The sequence below is a fragment of the Gracilinanus agilis genome, chromosome 3 (genome assembly GCF_016433145.1).
Source record: "Gracilinanus agilis isolate LMUSP501 chromosome 3, AgileGrace, whole genome shotgun sequence".
NCBI classification, from domain to species: domain Eukaryota; kingdom Metazoa; phylum Chordata; class Mammalia; order Didelphimorphia; family Didelphidae; genus Gracilinanus; species Gracilinanus agilis.
In genome coordinates, this window is record NC_058132.1 from 4,739,904 (window position 1) to 4,766,371 (window position 26,468).

General features: G+C 41.0%; 1 protein-coding gene across 1 annotated transcript in view; it reads right to left on the bottom strand.

The window, feature by feature from the left end:
- Positions 1-431: 431 nt before the first annotated feature.
- The window catches only part of LOC123239462 (zinc finger protein 345-like), a 51,112-nt gene continuing 25,075 nt past the window's right edge, over positions 432-26,468 (bottom strand). Inside the window, exon 2 of the mRNA XM_044666738.1 lies at positions 432-927. Coding sequence (XP_044522673.1) covers positions 432-927 — 496 coding nt within the window. The remainder of the gene's footprint in view (positions 928-26,468) is intronic.

Sequence of the window (26,468 nt, forward strand, 5' to 3'; positions counted from 1 at the left end):
CCGGGCCTGGGAAGTCTCCGAGGCCTTGCAGAGCCCCGCTGGGAAACCGAGGCCGGGGGGCTCTTCCCTCTCCCTGAGCTCGCGGTCCACTCAGACCCCCGGCTCTTTTTCAGACCCCTTGCTGCGTCACCTGGAGGGAAGCCCAAGCCCCCAAGGGGGCTTTGAGGGCCTGGACGTGGACCGCGCAGGCCCAGAGAGGGCGAGGGGCTTCCCGGGGGCACTCCGGGGCCAAGGTCCCCAGCTGCCATGCACACGGCCCCGTTAGGCTCGTCCATTTCTTGCTGCCTCCTGGCCACAGAATGAACGGGAAGACGGCCTCGTCCCGAGCAAGCCCTCTAGCCCCCCTCTGCACCCTAGAAGGGCCGCATCTCCCTCGGGGCCTCCTCGTCCAGAGGGCCAAGGCAGGCAGAGGCCAAGTGACTTGTCCAGGGTCACGCAGCCGCCTTTGGGCCGTTTCCCTGGAGCCAGGGACGCCTACGGAGACTTTGTGGCCGGCGGCGGGAGCTGTCCAAAGGCTTTGTGCTGAAGCCCAGCCCCCGGGAGCGCGCAGGAGGGGCAGCGAGGGCCCACCAGGCGCGTCTCCAGGCGAGGCGCAAAGGCGCCGCGCTGGAAGCTGGGGGCTCCGCATGGGCAGCCCGGAAAGCAAAGCGGCCACTTGGGCTGTGCTGGAGAGTCTGTGGAGCCCCGGCCGAGGGGATCCGGGGAGGGAGGAGGACTTTGGGGCGCAGAGAAGGGTGGGGAGGGCAGACGTGAGGAGGAGCGGCCCGGGAAGGGATCCCCTGCAAGGGAGAAAGGCCCAGCGGCGCGGCGGGGGAGAGGGAGGACCGGGGAAGCGGCCCAGAGACGCGGGTTTGGAGGAAGAGCTCCACCGAGGCGCGGAGAGAGAACGCAGGAAGGGCCGCGGAGCCCCAGCGCGGCCCAGGAGCCCTGAGAGGGAAGGACCGCAGAAAGCCGGAGGGGCCGAGCTAAGAGACTACCGGGGCCCAGGACCGAGGCTGGCTAAGGGAGGGAGAGGGGGACGCAGGGAGGAGCTACCAGGCTTCCCAGCCTTTTCTAGGGTATCCCGGGGAGCTGGGGGAGGCGGTGGAGAGAGCGCCCGCCCTGCCTGGCCTCAGCCACGTAGCAGCTGCGTGATCCTGGACGAGTCACTAACCCTGTTGGCCTCAGTTTCCTCACGTGTAAAATGAGCTGGAGAGGGAAAGGGCACAGCCCGCCAGTACCTCTGCCAAGAAAACCCCAAATGGAGTCACAAAGAGTTGGACGTGACTGAAATGACTGAACAAGAACAAAGTCAGTCAGCGTGTACCATTAGATCAGGTAGTGCCGGATCATAGATTTAGAGCTTGGAAGGATCTCGGGGGTCAGGGCATCCAGCTCTTTACAGATGTGGCCCTGAGGCTCAGTGCAGTCACTGAAATGACTTGCTCCCCTTCCCCACCCTTCACGCCAGCTCCATGGGATCCCTTGTTACACTTTTTGGACAGGGGATAGACTGGTAGGGCAGGGGATGCTGCAGACACAGCATCGCCAAACTATCAAGGAGGCTCTCACACTTTTCTTATGGACAAATAAAAAAGAGCCCAGAGCTAAAAGACCCTGCAGTTAGGTGAACTGAGTCATGAAGGGATGGGAGTGAAGAGAAAAAAATTAATGCTAGTTAGGTGAAAATGAAGTTAAAAGAATGGACGCAGGACTGGTCCCAAAGAAGAGTCCCTTCTTGACTGTGCTGTCAGTTTATAGATGGCAAAGCACAGTGGAGAGTGTGTTAAAGCATCATGTCCTACCTTGGATACATCTTGGCTGTGTGACCCTAATCAAGTCATTTCATCCCTTAGAGCTTTGGATCCCTCTCTAAAACTCAAAGTCACAGGCAAGCTGCTGCTCTGTATCAGAGGAGGGAATTACCTTTCTTAGAGTTTCTCATACCAGTAGACCAAAGAAGGAAAGAAAGCTGGTGTAGAGGAGTCTCTAAGTGGAGTGCCCCAGGGCTCTGGGCTTCCTGGGCGATGTCTGATATTTTTATTAATGACTGGGATGTAAGCATAGAAAGCTGACTTCTCAGATTTGAAAATGATGCAAAGATAGGAGATGATTTTGACTTTGAGAGTAGACTCAGGGCTCTCCTGGGAGTCTGGAATCCCTGGGCTTGAATTGTTAAAGCCAATATACTGGGGTTAATAACTGGATCTATTAGGAACATTTTCTTTTAAATCAGAAAATGATAAAACACTTGATTGGAGAATAATGGGCTGGTGGAGATCCTTCTGTTAGCTGAATATTTCAGTTTGACACAAGGAGTCTGGGACTAAAGTACTCCCATGGCAAGGAGGAAAACCAAATCTTCCTGGAAGTTCTAGAAATTTCCTCGCACTGTCAAGTTTTACAGCAGAGTTACAACTTGGGAATGGAGTGTTTTTCTGTCAGGTTACATCCAGTACTGTCAGTTTCTAAGAGTCAGTATTGTTCAGCTCTCAGGGACTTCCAGGAGGAGGTCAGGAGAAAAGATGCAAATGATACAAGTTTTATGAGATTAAATAACATCCTCTCTTATCACATATATAAGTACAAATTTTGCTGTCTTGATAGCTAGAATTTAGATGTAGGCTATTTGTTTTGATTACCCATGAGATCTAAAAATATGGCCCGGGGGATGGAGAGCAGGTTCTACAGCCTGTGATATTAGAAATTTGGGAGTCCTTGAACCAATTTTGAGGTCTCTGATCTTAACTTCCTGTGGACATTTCAAACTACATTTCCCATGATTCCTCTTATTTAATCATGTAGATAGGAAGTGTAATGACATAGAGAGAATAATAAAAAGGAAGTGCCTGGAAGGGCACCCTCTTTTTTGGAGGCTGAAACAGGATAGTGGTAGAGATATCCATTTTATTTCTTACAAGCCAGGAAGACCCAGGCTTGAGAAGATTAAGATTGACCTTGGGGGGCAGCTGGGTAACTCAGTGGATGGAGAGCCAGGCCTAGAGACAGGAGGTCCTGAGTTCAAATCTGGCCTCAGACCCTTCCCAGCTCTGTGACCCTGGACAAGTCACTTAACCCCCATTGCCTAACCCTTACCACTCTTCTGCCTTGGAATCAATACACAGTATTGATACTGTTATATCCACCTCAATGGTATCCATATCTCCCTTAGGAGTCTCTTTCTTTATAACAGTTTTTGGCGAGCCAGCTAGGAGAAATTTTTGAAGTTGGGGGCCAGGCCAACAATGGCATGAAGTTTAATCTCTAATACATTTCAGTCAAGGGAGAATAATGATTATAGAGAGAGCAGAGAGCTCAAAAAGAAGAATGAGGCTAACATTTTAAAGATAGGCACTAGTGATGGAAATCAGTACACCACACTAGAGAATAGACAGAAGTCCACTGCTGAATTACAAGGAAGATCAATTGAGGCAATTCCATAAAGAAATTTATGGGGAGAAACAATCTCTTGTGGAGAACACTCAGTTATCACAGCCTTCAGTGGAAGAGGTGAAAAAACATGGCAAGGGATTAGCTAGAAGTAATTCAGACTTAAAGCTAATAGCCATAGTAACTTTGTTGCAGAGAGTGGACTAAAAGCCATGCTGAACAGAGAGAGACGCCCAGGGGAAAGAATTGGTAACAAGACCAGCCCCGGGAACAGTGTTTTGCCAAGGAGAAAAATGTAACTTTGTTAAGGTTGACCCGATACTGTAATAGAGAGCCAAAGAGAAACACAGTTTCAAGCTCAGAAGTCTAAGTCAGAAACCTCTATAACATCAATGAGTGAGATAATAACCTGTTTAAACCCTGAAGCTCAAAGCTTCAAACCCAGAAACAATGTAGCAGGTCTCTCAGTTCTAAAACGACCAGGAAAGAAACACTTCTTGAGGCAGCTGAACACTCCAGGCTTCAGAATGTTCAGGGACTGGCAGGCACAGACATCTCCTCTGTGAGCATAAATAACAGCAAAGTACCTCACGCTCAGAGCCGAGACATCCAGGAGTGGCGGAAGGGGAGAAAAACCACCTAAATCTTTCCCTGAAACCATGAGAGGAAACTTACAAGCCCTACAGTGAGGGGAGAAAAAGTTAGATTTCAAACTGTTGTTCAAGAGCAGCCATGTTTGTCAGTTTCTGAAGATTCCATTCTAGTCAGAGAAACTCAGCAGCAAGGGGGAGGGGCAGAATCAAGCACCCAACAGGAAGTGTACATGGGGGCAGCCATTTTACAGGAAGTAGTTTCATGTCCAGACTACCGTATATCTCCTACTAGAGAGGCATTAGATTCTGAAACCATTACTGCACAGTCACAAGTAGAAGAGAATGAGATACTTTCTTTGCACAATAACACCACTAATGAGCCACTGATCACAATAGAAATCAATGGTGAATCATTAGAAGGGATCATTGATCCTGGAGCAGATGTCAGTTGTTTAAAACATCTCCTTAGAGACTGTGAGATGCTTGGAACAGTAATAATGAAAGGAGCATCAGGAATACCCCAATCTACACCAAAATTCAAGCCCAAAATGGTGAAGTTGGGTCCAATAGAATTTGACCATCAATTCTTGTTTTTACCATCGCTCCCAAACAACCTCATAGGGAGAGGTATCCTATGCAAATTAGCCGCAACCATCTATTGTGAGCCAGATGGTTAAAATCTATTTGCATCTCCCTAAAAGGTCACTAAAACATCATCCAGATCTGTGCTTAGATAGGATAACAGATGTTCATACCACCTTAGTACTGGAACAAGATACCATCTATAAAATTCCAGATACACTACCCAAAGACGTCTGGGCTAGTAATTCATCAGACGTGGGTAGGATCCTACCTGCTAAGCCAGTGAAAATCAAAGTGAAAGGAGGAATGTCACCACTTAGGATTCCTCAATTCAAGTTAAACAAAGAGGCTGTGGCAGGAATAAAACCAATTATCAAAAGCTTATTAGATCAAGGCATATTGGTATATGGATTTTCAGAATTTAATACTCCTATCTTGCCCATAAAGAAGGCAAAATTAGATGCTGAAGGGAACACCCAGGGGAGAATGGTACAAGATCTCAGGGCAATGAATTCTTATGTGGAACAAATCCTTGCTGTTGTTCCAAGTCCATCCCAAATAATTGCAGAAATCACACCAAATGCTAAATGGTACACCATGATCAATTTGTCCAGTGCATATTTCAGTGTACCTGTACACAAGGACAGCCAGAAATTATTTGCATTCACAATGGAGAACAAAACACTATTATGGAGTTGTCTTCCACAAGGGTTCATAAATAGTGGAAGCATATTTTGCCAGATATAACAAAAATACCTTGAATGCATATCTTTCATGGCCAGCAAACTGGTACATTATGTAGATGACATCCTACTAATGTCACCAACAGGAAATATCTGTCAGAGAGACAGCATTCATCTCATAGAGGAACTGTATAGGAGAGGTCATAAAATATCCAAATCCAAGATCCAGTGGGTTAGAAATAAAATCAAGTTTTTGGGATTCACATTGCAAGATGGTACTAGAAACATGTCCAAGAAGAGAATAGAGAATACACAGAAATTAAGCTTACCTAAAACCCAAAACCAAGCAATTATTGGTATGGCCAGCTTCTGTAGACAGTGGATCCCTGTTTTTTCTCTCATATCAAAACCTCTAACAGAGTTAACCAGGAAAGACACCAAAGAACCACTGGAGCTAACAAGGGAACACAAAAATGCCATTGAAAAGTTACAGAGAGCAATTCTATCTTCTCCTGCATTAGGCATTCCAGACCACAACAAAAACATTTCATCTGTTTATCCACGAGGATAAAGGAATTGCCAGTGCAGTGCTCATGCAATACTTAGGTAGCAATCTAAGTCTCATAGCTTATTACAGTTTAACTCTCGATCCAGTTATGCAAGGAATGGTTTCCTGTTTAGAGATTATTGCTGCTGCAGCTCTAATGGTTAGGAAAAGTTCAAAACTAGTCCTGAGAGTGGAGCTAAGATTGTATTCCCAGCACCAACTTGAAACCACACTGAGGAATGCAAATCTGCAAGCTTTCACAGCACAACATCTCTCCCAGTACCAAGCAATCTTACTAACAAATGAGAACTTGACTTTCCATAAATGCAAGACCATTAACCCAGTGACTCTCATCCCTGAGTTACCACTAGAAGGGGATACCCTTCACAGTTGTAGTGACACACTAGAGATCATGCAAAAGACCAGAGATGATTTGTCAGATACCTCCATGGTCCAAGCCAACCTCACACTCTTCTGCGATGGCTCAAGCTACCAACATAATGGGCAAAGATTTTCAGGAGCCACAGTTACAACCCAGAATGAAACCCTATGGTTTGCAGCACTTTAGCCAAACATCTTAGCTCAAGGTGCAGAAATATTGGCCTTGACATGCGCCCTCCAGATTGCTGGAGGCAAAGCCGTGAATATTTTTACAGATTTAAAATATACCTTTGGTCTTGACCATACATCAGGGGAAATCTGGAGAAATAGAGGGTTCATAAATTCAAATGGGAAAGCAATAGCATATGGGAAACCAATAAGCAAATTATTGAAGGCCATACAGTTAGAGTTCAAAGTTGTCTGTTATACACTGCCAAGCACACCAAAAGCTTGTGGGACCAGTACAATTGGGCAATTATAGGGCAGACATCAGTGCAAAGTTTGCAGCTATATTTGGACCTAAAGCTATATTCCACTTATCCTTAGTAGATAAAGATCAATTGCAAGAAGCTTATTCACAAAAGGAAGTGAAATATTGGCAAGAAAATCTTGGAGCCAATCTAGTAAACGGAGTATGGATGTCTATCTCTGGAAAACCATTTTTGCTGAAATTACTGCACCACATTGCTTGTGCAGAAATTCATAGAAGAGACCACTATGGAGTATTGGTAATTATAGATACAATCTGCAAGAGCTGGATCACTTTAGGCGTGACAACAGAAGCAAAGTGAGTGTGTGAGAATTGTAGAGTGTGCCTACAACTTAATAGGGCCATAATTAAAACAAAAGCGTATGGAGGAAAACCTTTGGCATTCACACCTTTCGAGTGCTTACAAATAGATTACGTCATGATGCCCGGATGTCAAAACTATAGGTACATACTTGTGATAGTGGATAAACTAACAAAATGGCCAGAAGCATTCCCTGCCAAGAAAAATAGCGCGGCTTTCACAGCAAAGATACTACTGAGGGAGATAATTCCAAGATTCTCTATTTTTGATGTCATTTCATTTGACTCTGGTAGTCACTTTGCAAATTCTGTCCTACAGCAAGTCTACCAGGTACTAGGAATTAAGAGACATTTATGTTCCATTTATCAACCTCAGTCCTCAGGAGCCGTGGAATGCACGAATCAGACTCTTAAAACAATGATAGGGAAGCTTTGTACACAAAGTCATCTCAAACAGCCAGAAGTCTTACCTATGGCACTTTTCTACTTAAAAAGTCAACCCAATAGTGAAACACATTTGTCACCATTTGAACTATTGTACAGACAACAACCGTGGGTTGGGAAAGCACCACAAGACACAAATTACCTATCACATCTAGGAATTGGGTGCAAAATCAATGAGTATGTCACCTTACTGAAAGAAAGACTAGAAGAATTGCAGAAATTATCATTAATACAACAAAGAGTTCCACTAGATTTTAACCTACACAATTACAAGCCTGGTGATAAAATATATATCAGAAATTTCACAAGAAGATCAGTGTTAGAACCAAAATGGTTTGGTCCATATGAAATAATCCTAGTTACACCTACATCTATAAAAATCAAAGAAAAAGATTCTTGGTATCATTACTCGCACATAAAGTCCTCAGTGAAGTCAAGACCTCATTCGAACATTCAGCCTCAAACACAAGAAACAGAATCCGACATAGAAATAGATCCTCAAAAGAAAAGATCACACTTAGAAATAAAGCCTCAACAGAAAGAGACCAAGACACAGATACAAAGATGAATGAAACACAAGATCACACAGATAGCCAAGAAATAGAGAAATATCAAGAGCAAGAAACTCAAAGCATAATACCTCATTCATACATGGAGACCAACAGTTAAGCCCATCAGGACTCAGCAGTGGTGAAAAAGAATGAACATTACATTAATAACATCAAAAAACAAGTTCAAACACCAAAAAAATCTCATAAGTAGAAAATTTTGTGGCAACACAAAATTTAACACAACACTATACAATCCACACTGGTTCCTGATCCAGGGAATTCTTCAATCAAATTGACAACTGGCAAGATGTGTATCCAGCAAAGGAGAAGAGAGATAAGATTCTGAAGATTCCAAAGTTCCAGAAACACTGGGACATCAGGACCAGCACAAGGACAACACAAGAGACATTGCACAAAAAGACTGTACAAGGACCTGAACTGTGACAACACCTATGTGACTTGGACAACATCATCAGAAGAATCACAAGGAGAGAAGATCAGCAGATCAGGATTAGGTTTGAATAGTGCAAGGTTTTCACATTCAGACACAAATCACAAGGGAAACGCACAAACTAGAATGCATGCAACAGAATATAAGCTGATTGACAGAGAGATTCTGGAAGAAGAAAGTTAGTTAAACCAAACAGTAAATGTTAGGTCATAAATCCAACACATAGACATAGTAAAGTCATATCACATGTACATAGTGTAAAGAGATGTAAATAGACTTGAGTACTAAATAAGAGAACTCAGATTCCTTGTAAGTTCAACAGTACTCATATTCATAGGAACATCACATGAAAACCTTGTACATATATAATGTATTGTTACTAACCAATAATGAATAGCCTACTAACCTGTAGGGAGGGAATAGTGACAGGGAAATTCAATTCTAGATAGGGTCAGTGTAAAATAGTTATGAAATGTTCAATTAGGACTGTCAATAGAAATGTCAGACATTGTATAGTGTAGGTTAGTTAGAAATGAAACTAATTGACTAACACATTAATTATAGTTTAAGGATTACTCACAAACTAATCTTCCTAACTGTAGATTAGGGAATAGAGAAAATGTTAGAATTTATTGTGAATTAGGAATGTTTATCTAAAGTTCAGTACTAGAAGTTTAAGCAAGTTTGTTGCAAGATGTGCATTGACTTAGAAGTAAGAAGCAACATAGATAGTTATTCTTAAATGTTTTAATGATGCTTTCATGTTATACTTGTGTTCAATAGTCTAGCTTGCTAAGCTAGATCTCTTACTCTACCATCTTTCTGATTTTCTTACTTTCACTCTTTCTCTCTTTTATAAATAAATTGCTAAAAAATCATTTGGAATTAATTAAAGTCCTGGTGGCCATACTCTTATAATTTAGTCCAACCTTTTATTTTTACCCCTTACGCATTCTGCCCTTTACAAGGCAAAAGACGGTCCCTACCCTCGAGAAGCTCCCAGTCTTCTTAGATGGGTTCATTGCCCAATTAACATGGGACAGCTGTGATGCTATCATTCTAAATGGAACCAGAAATGGTTCTGCCCAAAGAGTCACACCTTCCTCTTTGCCTAAAGAGCTTTTACAGTTATTGTGTAGTTGGTTAAATATGAAGGTGAGCATTGTCCCTGACAGCTGCCAGGCCATTAATCTTGGGTCCTACATTTCCATAAAGCAATTGATTTAAAGGCTGAAACTCTTTTCTAGCTTCCCTGATTCCAGAGGGGAATGTATCAAGACAACAAAAACAATCATCTATCGAGGTTCCAATCAGATTCCTGACTTTCCCCTTCTTCCTTTATCCCTTAGGCTAAAACATTACAGACAAATTACTTTGTGTAGGAAATAAATGATCTGTTTTAACTCACAATATAGATGTGGCCCATTAGAACATCTACAGTGCAAAAACCAGACTTTCAAGGCTGTTGCATGATAGGTAGGTGGGAGTGAAGAATGAGATGAAGATTTTTGAACATCGCTAATGTGGGAATTTGTTTCTCCTGGATAAGCTGATTTGTTATAATTCATTACATATTGATAACAAATCACATGTTATAATATTGTTCTGTTACATATTATATGATGATATATAAAAAAGTTTTGTGGAAAAAAAGCCAGATGTATTATTTGTGCTTTGGAAAGAGGCTGCTTTTCTTGTCCTTTCTTCCATAAGCATCTGGGTCATCACAAGAGGATGTGGCCCCCTCCCACCTAAGAACTAGTCTACTGTCCCCCCCAAACTCCCAAACTCACTTGAGTTCAACTATTTGACTAACACTACTTAGTGTTAAGGGAAGGTTAGAGTACTATAAGAGCTAAACTAAAAAGGTTTCCTTAGGTGGCAGAGTTGGCCAATGACATCCTCAAACATCAAACCATTAGAAGAATGGAGTGAGGCATCTGCCATGACTTGAGCATCACCGGTGTTGTTAGCAGTCAATAAATATTGATTAAGTACTTAGTACGTGCCAGGTACTCAGACAGGTGAGGAATGAAGAAATGTCCGAGTTGAACTTTCTACTTGTATGGAGATTTAGATATTATGGCTCCAGCCTCCAATCTGCAGGAGAAGAGGGCAGGCAGGTGGTGGAAGACCAAGGCTAATGGGATCTTCTAGGATGATGAAGGTTTCCTTGCTGTGCTTTCTGAGGGATGGCGGGGAGGATATGTCCCAGAATATTGCAGCCAGGCAAGAAATGAGGCACATCAGATCATGTCCATACTTCCTTTCCTTCTGTCACAGACTCTAGAATGGAGTGGCCCTTACCCTTAGCTACCAGTTCCTCCCAGTTAATGAGACTCAGATTTAGAAAAGAATGACCCCTCATTGGTTCCTCCCTGTTTTGAAAGGATTGGATTGGACTTGAAAGAATTGGATTGAAGTGAAGCAGAGTCACCCAAAATTATTAGCCTCATTCTCTTAACCTAAATCACCAAAATCCAGTGGCAAGACAAAAGACAGAACAATTGGTGATGGCCCAGGATGCAGTGGATGACTCTGACATCCTCAAAGTCTAATCAAGTTGAAAGGACTTCATAGCACCTGCTTCAGTGGCCTTCGTGGTTGTTGCACCAAATTGTTCTCCTTCATGCCTTTGCTGGGGGAAGATTCATAATCTCAGGTAGATGCCCCCTTAACTCACTGATGGGTTTATGGGCCATTGGTTACCCTTGACCTGGGTTAGCCCATCTGCCAAAATCCTTTGTACCATGTGGCCACCACCCATGCTTCAGCTTCTTGGAGCCACAGGTGAGTGCTGGGTGGCAGACACATACCAAAGGTGGATGAGCAGCCCTGAGAAGGGCTCAGTAAGTCCTCACAACAAAGGTGCTAGTCCTCCCTGAACACCCCCATACCATATGACTTCTCCTCTGCCCCTCCTCTTATATTTTGTTGTTGTTTTTCAGTTGTTTCACTCCTGTCTTCATGACTCCATTTGGGATTTCTTGGCAAAGATACTGGAATGGTTTGCCATTTCCTTCTCTAGCTCATTTTACAGGTGATGAAAATGAGTCAGATAGGGTGAAGTGACATACCCAGGGTCACACAGCTAGTGAGTCTGGGGCCAGACTTGAACTCAAGATGAGTATTCCTGACTCCAGACCCAGCACTTTATCTACTGTACCACCTCGGTTCCCAGTTCCTGCCTTAGTTTCCTTATAAGTAAAAGAGGAGGCACAGTATCCCCTACTTCAAAAATATGATAATATATGAAAAGCAAACCTTAAAAATCTGATGTTCAGGCTAGCTATTATTATTAATTATTATTTTTATTATCATTATTCAAATTTACCCCAGAGCAGTGGGTCTATTCCTTCCTCAGTCTTCCTCTTTATCCCAATGTAGCTAAAAATAGTAGTTCTACTGTCTCTGGGATGGGCACTGTGTGCCCTGTGGCACCACCTAGCGGCCCCTGAGGACAAGGACCATCTTTCATTTTTCCTTGTATCTCCAGAGCCCAGCATCGTGCCAGGCACATGGTAAATGCTTAACAAATTCTTGTTGACTAACTACATAGCAGTAATGAATACATGTTGGTTGAAATAACTGGGAAATTTATTTTTGGCCTTCCAAGAGCTACAGCAGAAGTTCCCCAGTCGAGGGAGTAGGCTTGCATTGTTGTCCAATCATGGGCAGAGCTCAGGTTTTGAGATTCCATTTGTGTGAATTGCTTTGAGGAGTGGCGATCCCCAAATATGCAGGCAGGATACATTAACCCTTGCCAATGGACCTTTTGGGGTCTTCTCCCTGATCCATATGTTGGTGATCCCTGGATGGCAGGGAAGTATTTGATGTTCTGGGAGTCAGTGACCTTCCAGGATGCAGTGGTGGGCTTTACTGTGGAGGAGTGGAGACACCTGAGCCCCTCAGAGGGGATGCTAGAGAACTTTGAGGACCTCTGGACAAATCTTCCCTCTAAAGCCTGGGTTCCACCATCAAGCCCTCTTGTCTTTGAGCTAAGGCAAAGACGAGGGTTTGAATTCTTAGCTGTCCTGTCCAAGTCTGTTTCCACAAATAGGGCTTCATTTCCAAAACAGAGGTGGTCTCCCTGTTGGAGAGAGGAAAAACATTATGGAGACCTGAGCAAGAAGTCCTAGGAGGCACTGGTCCAGGTGAGTGAGTGAGTAAAAACCAGGCACACAGGAAGTAGAGTGAATGAGGGCTCAGCCAGTCAATGGGCAGCAGCTTTGAATTGCTGGAGAGAGCCTGTGGCAGAAAATTGGGGCTGCCCAGCACCAGTGTGTTCCTATAGTAACAATGATGATGATGATAGCTAACATTTATTTACACAGAGTTCTAAAGTTTGCAAAGCACCACACAAATATGAGCTCATTTTAGCCTCATGATAACCCAGGGGCTGTTATTACTCCCATTCTACATGAGGAAACTGAAGCAAAGAGAGGTTAAGTGACTTGTCTGGGATCACAAAGCTAGAAATTGTCTGAAGTTGAATTTGAATTTAGGTCTTTCTGAAATGATTTATAATCTTTCTTTTGTTATTTCCAAGTGACCTCATGGCTTGTTATTTGTTGTGTGAGAATTTAACATATATCTGTGTCCCTCCTTCCTTTTTAAAAAGGAAAATTTTGAACATCTCTTTTGGTCTTACTGTCCCATCCTTCGATTGGGTTAACAACAAGACCTGAGGCTTATCCGTAGAAGGAGGACACCTTGTAGCACTATGGCATCCCTGAACATCCTCACTTCTTGCCTCATGAGACTCCTGGTGTCCGGAAGACTGGCCTCTGACCCAGACTGAGGTCAGGTGTGTCCAACCAGGGAGACCCAGAAGAAGTGACCCCCCCTGGGGATACAAGTTAGGGATCGAGGAAACAGTGAGCAGTGGGGCTTTTTCTTTCCTGGCAGGTGTAAGGGAAAAAGGGGTTTTATGGGTTCAATATATTAAAAGTTGGTTGCCAGAGGATTGAACTATTATCAATCCTCAATTAAGAATAATCTCAAATCAAAATTGACTTTTATGTAAATTTATTTACATGAGAGGAGAGAGAGAAAGACATTAAGAATCTATCTCACTGATTAGTCCAGGAATATCTTGTTATTTTTAAAAATGATGAAGGCTGATATTATGAGGAAAAATAATATTTTAATTAGGCCCATGTTGATAGAATAAAATCGACCATGCGCCTGTAAAAAATTCAAATTGCCGCCTTAGCCATTTTGTTCTATACCTTCCCTCCTCCTCTTCGTCCCCAGGGAGCGTGCTCAGGTAGCAAAGAGGAAGTCAAAGGCTACTTCCCAATATTTAAAGACGTGCTTTACCTTGAAGACGTCATCCAAAACAGGAAATACCAATAATTAGATCATATTGAAGCCCTTAAAGAGGCAAATTTAAAAAATATGAGTTTTCTTTCTTTCCCCTGTTTCTTATTTACCTTTTCATGTTTCTCTTGATTTTGATGTTTTGATATTGAACTTTCCATTTAGTCTTGGTCTTTTCTGTGCAAATACTTGGAAATCTTCTATATTGTTGAATGCTCATACTTTCCCCTGGAAGTATATAGGCAATTTTGATGGGTAGGTTCTCTTGCCTTTCTGAATATCATATTCTAAGCCTTGCAGTCTTATAGTGTGGAGGCTGCCAGATCCTCTGTGATCCTGATTGGTGCTCTTTGATATCTGAATTGTCTCTTTCTAGCTTCTTGTAACATTTTTTCTTTTACTTGGAATATTATGCTGTTTTTCTTTCTCAATCAGAAGTCTGGGTGAGGCAGACAGGCCCTCTGCCTATTGAGCTGTGGAGCAGTTTTTGTCTGAGTCGCAGAGCTGTGAGGCCCCTCTCAGCTTTATCCTTGAGCCCATAGCCTCCGTTCTTTAGGTTCCTGGGGTCTTAAGTCTAGCCATTCTCAGGGTCAAGCCTCCTGGTGGTCCCCTTGCTTGCTCCTCTGCCCAAGGATCCTTTAACAGTTTCAGGGTGCTGCTTCCACAGTCATGCACCCCTATGTACTGGGTCCCCACCCAAAGTCCTCACCTGTGCTCAAGGTCTGTGTTCAAAGTCTGCATTCTTTAGCCTCATGGGGTCTTAAGTCTTGTTGCTCTCAGGAACAGGCCCTGGTGATCCCAGGTAGCTGCCAAGAACTGAATGAATGCACCAAACTTGCTCTAACTCTTGTGCTTTGGCACTGTAGGTGGTGTGTGTGTGTGTGTGTGTGTGTGTGTGTGTGTGTGTGTGTGTGTGTGTGTTGCTCAGCTCACGTTTTTTTTTTTTTTAAACCCTTAACTTCTGTGTATTAGTTCCTTGGTGGAAGATTGGTAAGGGTAGGCAATGGGGGTCAAGTGACTTGCCCAGGGTCACACAGCTGGGAAATGTCTGAGGCCGGATTTGAACCTAGGACCTCCTGTCTCTAGGCCTGGCTCTCACTCCACTGAGCTACCCAGCTGCCCCCTCAGCTCACGTTTTAGCGAGAGATATTTCACCCCCTAGTGGCATAGAAATATCCAGATCCTACATACCTTCAATGTTGTTCCCTGTTGTGGGGTCCCTTTGTTCACCTGGATTTGGTTTTTGTGTCCTCTTGAGGAGTCATGTATATGTGGATTAGGAGAGGTTAAGCATGCTGCTTCTACTCTGCCACTGCCATCTTAACCTGGAAGTCAATGAAACCAGATTAAATAAGGCTATGGAGAAGAGCTAAGAGCATTGCCCTTTGTGAGCATAATATTGGGTTTATCTGAATGTGGCTAGAAACCAGTTATGTCTGACTAGAGAGAAATCATTAGATACCTGGTAGAACAATTTACCTGGCTTTCTATGAATCCCATCCCAAGTGCATTGTTATAATATAAGGGGGAAAAATTTTTTGGGCAAATCGATGTCTGTTATCATTTAGCTTAGGCCTAGATGCCACATCACTGTGACTTTTGTTTAGGATAAAATCCTTGGCAGAATCTCATCCTCTGAGGGGGGAACTGAGAAAATTAAAATAGAAGAGAGCGAATAACTCATAAATCATCATAACAAATAATAAACAATCACAAATAATGGAAGTGAGATAATTGAAGTGAAAGTCTTTGAAGAAAATAGAGAAGATCAGATGATTATATATATATTTGTTTTTTTTGTTTATTCATTCATTCATTTATTTATTTGATTATTTATAGTTAGATCCTCCATTTTATATATAGTCATCATACTTGGGGTGCTTCATTGGGAAAAAAGAGGCCCAGGTTCCCTGAGCAGAGGGGGCATTGTAAGAATTAAATTTCTATATACTGTATTATTTTTATATCAGGATTCTAGAGTAGAAAATTCCTAAATCATTTCCTGTATATTAGGGAGAATTATTATGTATTTCTGTGTCTAGGATCTGGGTCAGAGGTTCCATCTAGTCTATTCTTGTATTTTTTTTTGTCCTTAAGAATCCCAAAGAATAGTTTCCTTTTTTAAAAAACAGAATTTGGTTAATAAATGAAGAGTGGGAGGATCCTTTTCTAGCATATATGACAAGCCTCTCACCTGTCCACCTCTGGGTGGACCTTCTTTAAATTAGATATCCATCAATTAGAAATGTCTTGAGATGTTCAAGAGAAGGGCTGAATATGAGCTTCTAAAATGATCTATTAAGCTGCCTGACCCAGCTACTTTGATGGTGGTCATTAGAGAGGGCCATAGACCTATATAACCCTTTTTTGGTTATGATGCTGGCCTAAACAATAAACAGATGTATATTCAATAAGCTGATATTTCTTACCCCAAATCAGTCTCTGGAAATGATGTGATTCAACAAATCATAGAGGAAGCTTTATTGCATACCAATGAATTAATATTGGAGGGAATCTCTAACAACACAATGATAATTCAAACTAGAGAGGAACCCAATGAATTTAATGAATATGGGAAATCCTTCTAACATCAGGGCAGCCACACTGAACATGAGACATCATGCTGGGGAGAAATCTTCTCAGAGACAGTGAGAATTCCCAAAGCCTTTGTTACATGGGCCAAAGTCAAGTTAATTTTTAACCTACTTTGGATTATCTGGATTGAACCTTCTGTGAGATTCATGATTAAAAAATCATTAGAGGTCTTTCCAAGTTTCTGGTGGTGTTCTGAGTGGGGAGGAGTTTCTTCATTTGGGGACTGCCTTAAAGGCAAGGCTCCCCTTAGGAAATTACCTCCTAACATAGTACACTCAAAGAACTTGAGTTCCACAGTGCAGAGTTCTACATGGAAAATACTTTTCATTATCTAGAACACAGTCAGTTAAACATTACATTTGTACCCCACAAACTCCATCCCTTTTATATTAGGTACTTCTGAAGAAGAGAGAAGAGGGAGAAGAGGGGGAAAGAAGAATAAGGATAGGAAGAAGTGAAAGATCAAATGTGTTCTCCAGGGTGGGGTGTGTTTGTACCCAAGTAAGACTTTCAGCTGACTCATGGTGATCTTCTAGTCCATTAAGACCTCTAGATATTTTACATTTGTAAAGCTTCATTTTTGGTACCCATCTGTAAGATCTTTCATTTATCCCTATAGAATTTCACCTTATTAGATTTGTAAGGTGCCTGGCAAATCCATTTTCACTAGCCCTTTTAAATATATGATATATTTGGCCTGGAATCCGTCATTGCTATCTTTTAAGAAATGGTTCCAAAATTCAAATCCCACTCCTAGATGCTCTACATTCCAAAGCAGTTCCTCTCTTTTGTAACAATTGCCAACATTAAAGAAGCTTACAATCTTCATTTTCTTCTCTGAGATTTAATAAATCATTGATTTTTGATTTTAGTTTTTTTCCCAAAGTGTCACTAATATCTTCACAAATCTCTTGATATACTTCTAGGTCTAATTTCTCACTTTGTATCAATTAATTTTTTATATTACATTTGCTTTCTTGTATCATTCTCTTTCATAATGCATAGTTCATAAATTTTTATGATGTAAAATTTTCCCATTCACTTTATGTAAAATATTTTGTTCATATATTCCTCAGTTTATTCTAGATTTTTTTAAAAATAAAAAATGATTCCATTGGGAATGTGTTTGTATAGATGGGCATAGATTCCAAAAAGTTTTCCTGTTAACTTTCTGAGCTCATTATTTTGCTTTGATATTGTGTCCAAAAGAACACAATCAGTTTTCATTGAACATATATTTTTAGTGATATCAGTAAGTGCTTTTAAATATCTTGAAATTTAATCTCTTTTATCCTGGGCAACTGTAGAGACCAGCTCGACAAGTTATTTCAGGGTCACAGAATGGGATAAGAGGAATGAGACTGGGATCAGGAGGGTCACAGACAGACTTCCAGATAGACTTACAAGCCTATTACTGATCAGTGAAAAAGTTTATTGATTTCAGGTAGATACTTATGGAGGGTTTGAATCAAGCAGAGGGATTAGATCACTCACAATAGAAGCCAATGATTCACAGGATGGAGACAATGGATTTAGAGTAAGTATCTCAGTGGCTCTAAACAGAGTTTTCTATAGGTGATAAATCAATATGTCAACGTGTAACTCTCTTCACACAGAATTCCTGCATCAGTAATTTCTTGGAAGAACATATAGTTTTTAGGGAGAGGAGGGGTTGAAGTCTCATGTTAAGAGTATGCTGTGTATCTGACTATTTCTAGGCTATGGTTACCCAGAGGCTTTGCAAACTGGGGGTCTTTTAGGCTTTTCCAAAGCTTTGCTTAATGGAAGCCCCTGCTGTTCTCACACTGTCCCCATAGGCAACTAGGTGTGCTCTGCTTTCTCTATCTGCCTTTAATTTCACTTTTCTCTTAAAAGGATTCATTCTACCTAGTACAAATGGAGAATCTTTCTCTTTGACCAGTGAGACAGAATTTAGAATTTACCATGAAACAAATTCATTTCTCAAGCAGAGAGAGTGACTGCAGATGTTGTTTTTTGGAATAAACATTCAGTATTTGGTAAAAATTTTTGGGAAAACTAGAAAACAGTTTTGCATAAACTAGATATAGACCAATATCTTACTCCATTTATCAAGATAAGATAAAAATTGATACATGACCTAAGTGTAAAGGAAGAGATTATAAATAAATTAGAACAGGGAATGTATTACTTATCAGATTTATGGATAAGAGAAGAATTCATGAATAAACAAAAGATAGAAAGTATTGTGAAATATAAAATGGATAATTTTGAATACATTATGAAAAGTTATTGTACAAATAAAACCAATGTAACCAAGAGTAGATGGAAAACAGAAAGCCAGGAAAATTTTTTTATAGACACGTTCTCAGAGGTCTCATATCTAAAATATAGAGAACTTTTAAAAATATATAAGAACATTCTCCAACTGATAAATGGTCAAAAGATATAAAGATAGCTTTTGGATGAAGAAATCAAAACTACTATGTGAAAAATATTCTAAATCATTGTTGATCAGAGAAATGCAAATCAAAACAACTGAGATATTATCTCATACTTATCAGATTGGCTAAAATGATAAAAGGGCAAAATGACAAATGTTGGAGGGGAACTGGAAAAATAGGGACAGTAATATATTTTTGGTGGAACCATGAACATATCCCAAAACTTTGGAGGCAAATATGGAATTATACTCAAAAGAGTTCTAAAATATTAATAGCAGCTCTTTTTATGGTGGCAAAGAAATGGAAACTGAAGGGATGTCCATAACCTGGGGAAGTGGCTGAACAAGTTTTGGTATATGACTGTAAGAAAATGACAAAGAGGATAATCACAAAAAAACCTGGAAAGATATATATAATATATGTATATATATCTTTCCAGGTTTTTTGATATATATATATATCTTATATATATATATATATCTTTCCAGGTTTTATATATATATATATATCAAAGTGAAATGGGAAGAACCAGGAGAACATTGTACACAGTAACATGATGGCTAACTGAACAATTTAACTATTATCAACAAGGAAAGGGTTCAGGACAACTGTGACAAAATGACAAAAAAAGGACATCCATTGCCATAGAAGGAACAGATGGAGCTTGAATGAAGATTGAAATATACTAGTCTTTACTTTATTTTTTTCATGAATTTTTCTCTAGTGTAAGCAATATGTATCTCATTTCACAACATGATGAATAGAAAAATGGGTATCATGATAATTTTTGTACAATCTATATCATATTACTTGCCTTTTGGGGGAGAAGGTGGGTAAGCAGGTAGAGGGAGGGAAAAACATGGATTGCAAAATATCAGAAAGTGTTACATTGGTGTAGAGGATCTCAGAGAAATGATAATATAGACTGAGGAGGGATTATATGCTCAGGCCTAAGCTGGTGAGGGAAAAAGCACACTCTCCTCTTACAGGCCTCTATGCAGTTGTTGTTGGTATAATCTATGCCTCTCCTTGACAAGCTTGATTGGATAAGCTTGTCAGTTATCCCCTTCTAACAGTTTGCCCAGGCAGGGAACCCCTGAGAGGTTGTGTGGATGGTTAACCTCTCTAGGTCCCAACCTAAGGTTGGAATATTTGTTGGTAAGGGCTATTGGATAACTGTATAAGCTGACTGCGTATTGATCTCCTCTTCCCAAGGGCTTTGGTATAATCACCACTCAGGAAAGGTACTTGATGGTAAACACTGTATTTAAATCTATTAGTGGGGTTGGGAAATAAGGGAATGGTATTCAGGATTTAGGAACCCTATTGCTAATTAACTAGGCTAATGATCAAGATCTGGAGATTGCTAGGTTCAGTAGGAACTGGAGGTTCTTCACCCTCTCTCTAACTCTGACCTGACTTGGTCATAGCCAAGCCAGAGATTAGGAAGGCTACTTGATGATCTCGATTGATGATATTAGTAAACTCTCTCAGTTCTATTAACAATAATTGTGATTGCTCTCTAGCTCTCTCAGTAAAATAACAGGTTACAGATTTCAGGCCTACCCTTCACCCTTCACTTCCCACTTTCCCAAGTCCCTGCTCCAATCTGAGCCAGTTTGTCTTGTCACTTGGGGGTATTTATTGGACTGGGGCCAACTGCTTTTTGCACTTGGCTCATGGCACCTGGGGACATTCCAAGGTTCTCAATTGCTGGTCCTGTAATTCAAAGTGGCATCCATCTTGTCCCAGATAATCATTTTAACAAAAGTTAATATTAAAATTGTATTCAAATGAAATCTAGAAACAGAATTTAAAAATTCAAATGGTGGAACAAACGGTCAAGAATCTCAAGGATCAGAAGTGAGCAAGGGAGGAATGATTTGGTATGGTTTCCTCTGACATTGCCCTCGCGTGATGGAGCTCTCATTATTTCACTTCATGTCTAGATGATTGGAATAGTTTTCAAATGTTTTGCATGACTTCAAACATATGAGTATTGTATTTCTTGCCTTCTCAATGGATAGGGGAGTATCTGGAAGGAGAGCAGGGAATTTAGAATTGAAGATAAAATAAAATAGAAGGAATAGCTTTCTGGTTGGTTTTCCTGCTTCAAATATCTCCCCATAGACTGTCCTACACTCAACTGTCAAGATGGTCACCCTAAAGTACAGCTCTGACCGGCTGACTTCCCATTTCATTGAACTCCACTGGCTCCCTAATGTCTTTAGGGTTAAAGTGCTCTTTTTGGCTTTTAAAACCCGCCCTACCTTTTTAATCTTCTTCTTAGTTCTATCCATGAACTCTATAATTCAGCCCAAACAGCCTCCCTGTTTTTCCTCAAACATGATGCTCCTTCTCTTGTGAGTTGTCAATCCATCTATCATCAGTTGTCTCCAGTGCTGGGTGGACAGCCTTTCCTTCTTATTCTTGCTTTCTAGCTTGCCTTGCTTTGTTGAAGTTGCAGCTAAAACTCCACCCTCTACACAAAACCTTCCCTCATCCCCATGCTACTGCCTTCCTTTTGAAATTATCTCCTTTTTATCCTGCACATATCTTATTTGTACCTTATTGTTGCAGGGGTGTACAAGGTGTTCTGGGAAGACTAGAACCTCTAGTGTGAGGGTTTGCTGAGCCATTTTTAGGGCTGCTCATCTTCCTTTGGTGTCTACCTACCACCCACCTCTTGCCTGTGGCTCCAAAAAGCTTTAGCATTCATAGCAGCCATACTCCAGTAAACTATGTAGGCAGGCAAGCTAAACCAGGATGAGGGAAACTAACAGACCTCAAATCTGTTGGTGAGTTGGAAGGTTATCTATCCCAGGCATGGGAATGCTTCCCCCATGGAATGGTCAGATGACAACAATTTGTTTCAATGACCACAAAGGTGGCTGAAGCAAGTATTGTGGAATGCTTGGAGCTTGGTCAATCATTGGAGAAGCTAAGGTCTTCCAATGCATTCTGGGCAATCACCAATCACCTCTACTTTTGTCTTGCCACTGGACTTCAATGACTCTGGAAGAGTGAGGCTAATGTTTTTGTATTAGACTCCCTTCTGCTCTTCTGCCCATGTAATATGAGAAACCAAATCAGGAGGGAATGTATCCAAAATACATCTAGAGGACCACAATGCATGAACAGGGTCATGGAAAGGTAGCCATCTAAGAAAGGAAGCTGCTGCAAGGTGTGTGCAAGGCATTTTCACCAGAAAATAAGGCTGTCTATGAACTCCCCAAAGGACTTCCAGGAACCAGAAATTGGAGGAAATTGACCTTTGGCCAAAAGGAGTGTCCTCTCTATGAGTGCCTCACTACCTCCAGATTCCAAGCAAAATCTTTCTCTTGACCCTTGGAAACCATGAACTTGTTTGAGAGAGTGCCCTAGACTTTGGCAGAGAACTTTTGGCAGGACACTTTTGGGAAGAAATATGAGTTTTGTTTTGACTATGAAAAGGGGGTGGGGAAGTATTTTTCACTGTAGTGAAGGCATTGGATCCAAGAGCTTTGGTTTTGGGCCTGGTCCGGAGCTCATGGATCTAAGGGACACAATAGGAGGGGATTTCGTTGTCATGGAGACACCAGAATTCAAGATTTACTTTCTTCATTAGAAACAAAATGTCTTACTCATGAAAGGGCAGCTACTAATGATTCTAGTCTCATTCAGGTAGAGGAACAAAGTGGTTTGTTCTTAGTTGTTGACTGAACTGGAGAAGAAATAGAAAGGATGGGGAGGGCAAAGGAAGCCATAACAATGATTGGGCTGGAGAGGCAGAAAGGTCCTGAGAGTGGAGAGTGAAGTGATGATCTCCTGAGGCTTCCCTCCACCAGCCATGGAGGAGACATGGACACTAGGCAGCACTGCAGAGTCTCAGGGAGCCAAGAATATGGGCAGGACTTCCAGGTGGGTCTGCCCAGTTTTGATTAATTTAAGAAAATATATTTAACCCTCTGGCTGAAACCCATGGGAGTAGAGGGAAGGAGGGAGGGAGGAAGAGAGACAAAGACAAGAGAGAGAAAGACAAAGGACAGAGAAAGAGACAAAACAAGAGGCAGAAAAACAGATATAAACTAGAGACAGAGAAAAGATAAAGACAAGAGACAGAGAGAAAAACAAGAAAACCAATAAGAAACAGACAAAAATAAAGACAAGAGAGAGACAAAGGACCAGAGCCAGAAAGATAAATACAAGTAAGAGAGAGAAAAAGAGAGACACAGAGAAACAGACAGAGATAGAGACAGACAGAGACAGAAAGAAAGAGAAATAGAGTTCTTAACAACTAGAAATTCTGAATACAAGTTTTGGAATGCACTGAGGTAATTACTTCTCCCTGCTATTTTGTTGAAACAAGTTTTTAGGGAGGCATTTAGGAGGCTCCGGGATTTGAGTCAGGCCTACGAGTAGGAAGTCCTGGGTTCAAATTTGCCCTCATACACTTCCAAACTGTGTCACTCTAAGTAAGGTACTGAAATCCCATTGTGTGACCCTTCTTCTTCTGCCTTGCAGTCACTATAAAGTGGAGCACTTCATACAACAACATCTACACACCCAGAAGTTTGAATTAGCGGAACCTTTATTTATTTATTACTGGCTAGAGCTCCCTCCTGATGAGGGTTGCCTTGAAAAGAAGTTTCATGAAGCTTTTATAGAAGTTCAGTTAGGCTGGAAAAAGGTGGACTCAAACACTTTCCTATATGCATTTATGCTGGGAACAATCAATGACGGATGACAAAGTCATGTGTGAATCCTAAAAATATGCAAAGCAGATCAAAGGAGTATGGACTTCTCACTGTTTCCCCTGTGTGACTATTCTCTTACTAACACCCCTCATTATAGGAATTATTATGATCAATATCTCTATTTAGCCTCAGGAATATATAGAGGAACATTACAGGCCCCCCCCCCAGGAGAGCCCCACCTTTAGATGTCATATTACAGATATTCCCCTAAAAGTGTTGTGAGGAAGATTAATTTAGTATTAGTGTTGGACCTAGCAGGAAGGGCTTGAGGATTCCAAGATGGAATGAAGGAGCAGGAAGTGGAGCTTGGACTCTGAGAGAGACTCCATTAGTGTTTGGGGACATAACTATTGCTAACCCTGGGAGATCTCAGAGTTAGGGAAAAACTGCATCCAGATTCCCTGGGATCCTGAGAGGGGAGGCTTTCAGCAGTGGATAACAGACCTGCAGAGCAGCACCAAGTGGGGAAGTGGTTTGTGATTTGGTGGACAGCATTGCAAACTCACTCTCCCTACCTGGGTACCTTGGATCACCTGTCCTGGTGGAGTTGGCTCTTGGCATCCTATGACCATCCTTGAATTTACAGTGAGACCCCAATTGAAAGCCATCCTCAGGCCCTTTAGCTGAGCTGACCAAACCCGGCTGGAACCAGGTTTGGAGGAGCTTTCCCTGTGACTTCAGTACTGCTTCCTTTGGGCCTTGCCTGACTTAGGTCAGTAGGATAGTGTAGTCAAGTCCTTCCCTTGCCCTTGTGGTTTGCCCTTAGGTTGTAAGTATAGAATCCCTTATACCCATCCTTCATTATTATTTCCCTCAATTAAACTGTTATAAACTTTTACTTTTTGCCTGCTGGTTCCATAGACCTTAGCCTAGGAGGGCCGAGTGACTGTTGGGCTTAACTGCCATTCCTGTGACAGTTAACAGCTTGGCAGTAAACCCTGGTCTCCCTATCCTGATTGGTCCTGTCTCTCCTTCAACCTAGTGTGAACCCACAAACCATTTAGATTACATTTTAATAATAATAGTTAACATTCCTGGTGTGCCACCATTACAAAAGTCCTCCACAACAGACCAGCAAATACTGAGTTAATGTTTAAAGACTTCTATTTCTTGAAACAGAAACTGCAGGTTTCACAATTCCCACACACAGGTATCTAGAACTGCTTCCAAGCTCCCCCCTGCTCCTTGAAGTGGAATGACTCAGAGAGGTCAGGGAATAAAAAATTAAGGTAGGTTGCCTCCTCACAATACTGGACTGTTTTCATTAACTCCACAAGTTCAGAGAACATACCAAACTTACCTTTGAAAAATACTGAAAAATGAAAGGCTGTTATATTGAAACAATATTTGGACTGGTTTGGATTTATTGTATACTTTGAATTCTGATTTTGTATAATCAGCTAGCATAATGAATCTACATTAGTTAGATAGCTAAATAGAGTAACGAATAATCATGCTTAATCTGATTGGCTAAAATATAATTGACCATTCTTCTAGCCAAAACACATGGCCTTATACTTTGCAAATGGGTGGGAATGGTAATTTCTAACTCAGTTATTTCGTGATGAATTATTTTTGATAAGCTTTGCATCTTTTGTTAATCATAAAGAACAAGATGATCGTAGAATATTAATCAAATGATTTTTGTAATTTAGAAAAAGTTAATGTATGACCTAATCCATTATGGCTAAGAAAAAATGTATGGTGAGAATGGAAATCATGCCAACATGTATGTAATCTTGAGAGAAGGATATAAATAATAAAGCCAGCAGATGGCAGACAGAACAGCCTCTGCAGGCCTTACTGGGTTCCTGGCTGTTCTCATTTCATCTCAAGCTGCTTAACCGTTCCACCCCCAAGATACCTGGACATGTGAGAGCTGGACTATTTGTGAAGCCTGAACAGGAACCAGGTGCTACAAAGTTGAATGAAATCAAGGAAGTTAGCTAACTGTTGCTTGTTTACTTTTACACCTCTTTTCTCTAGGGTATGCTTAATAATTTCAATAAAAAAGTTTTCTTTCCTTAATAGCTATAATTTTTATGCTTTGATCTCAATTCCAATTTACTCAAATAACCTTTTAGGAATAATCAGACAACCAATACGGTAGGCATTATTTCACTAAGATCTAGTATCTTAAGGTTTAGTTTTAAGCTGCCACAATAGATGTTATTATTTGCTTTTTGTAATATTTTTTGGAATAAAGATAACCATTTAACTTGAATCAAATTTTTGTATAGGGTGTGTCATTTTTAACTTTACAATTGGATAAAAATGATAATTTTTGAAATATTTGAAAATTTAGAAAGCTTTAAGAAATTTCTAAATAATTTTTTCTTTGTATTAACTGTATCTATATATCTTTTTTTTTTTTTTTACCCTTGTACTTCGGTGTATTGTCTCATAGGCGGAAGAGTGGTAAGGGTGGGCAATGGGGGTCAAGTGACCTGCCCAGGGTCACACAGCTGGGAAGTGGCTGAGGCCGGGTTTGAACCTAGGACCTCCCTTCTCTAGGTCCGGCTCTCCATCCACTGAGCTACCCAGCTGCCCCCTATATCTTTTTTGTTTTATAAGTGAACCTAAACTGTTTAATTTAAACCAATTATTTAACTTAAACCAATTCTTTGTATGTTTTACATATTTAACTATGTATTAGTAATATCTGCAGTTTTCCACTACATCAAATGTTTTTTCTTAGTTTCAATACTCACTAACAATGCTTAAACTATCTGGGAATTCTTCCCAATTTATACAGAAAAAGGGTTAACAGTTTTGCTGGAAGTTAAATTTCCATTAATGTTATCTTGATTGATGATGTCTGAGACAGGGGCTGTTTAGTAACTTAGCCAATTGTCATAGCCAGTTTACCTTAAACTTTTAGTTCACAATACAAATCATATATCATTGCAAGTAAACACGATCAATTTCTAACAAATAGCTTTTACACATAGTTTACATTTAAACACATTTTTTTGATTTTTATAAAATAAGGTACATGTTT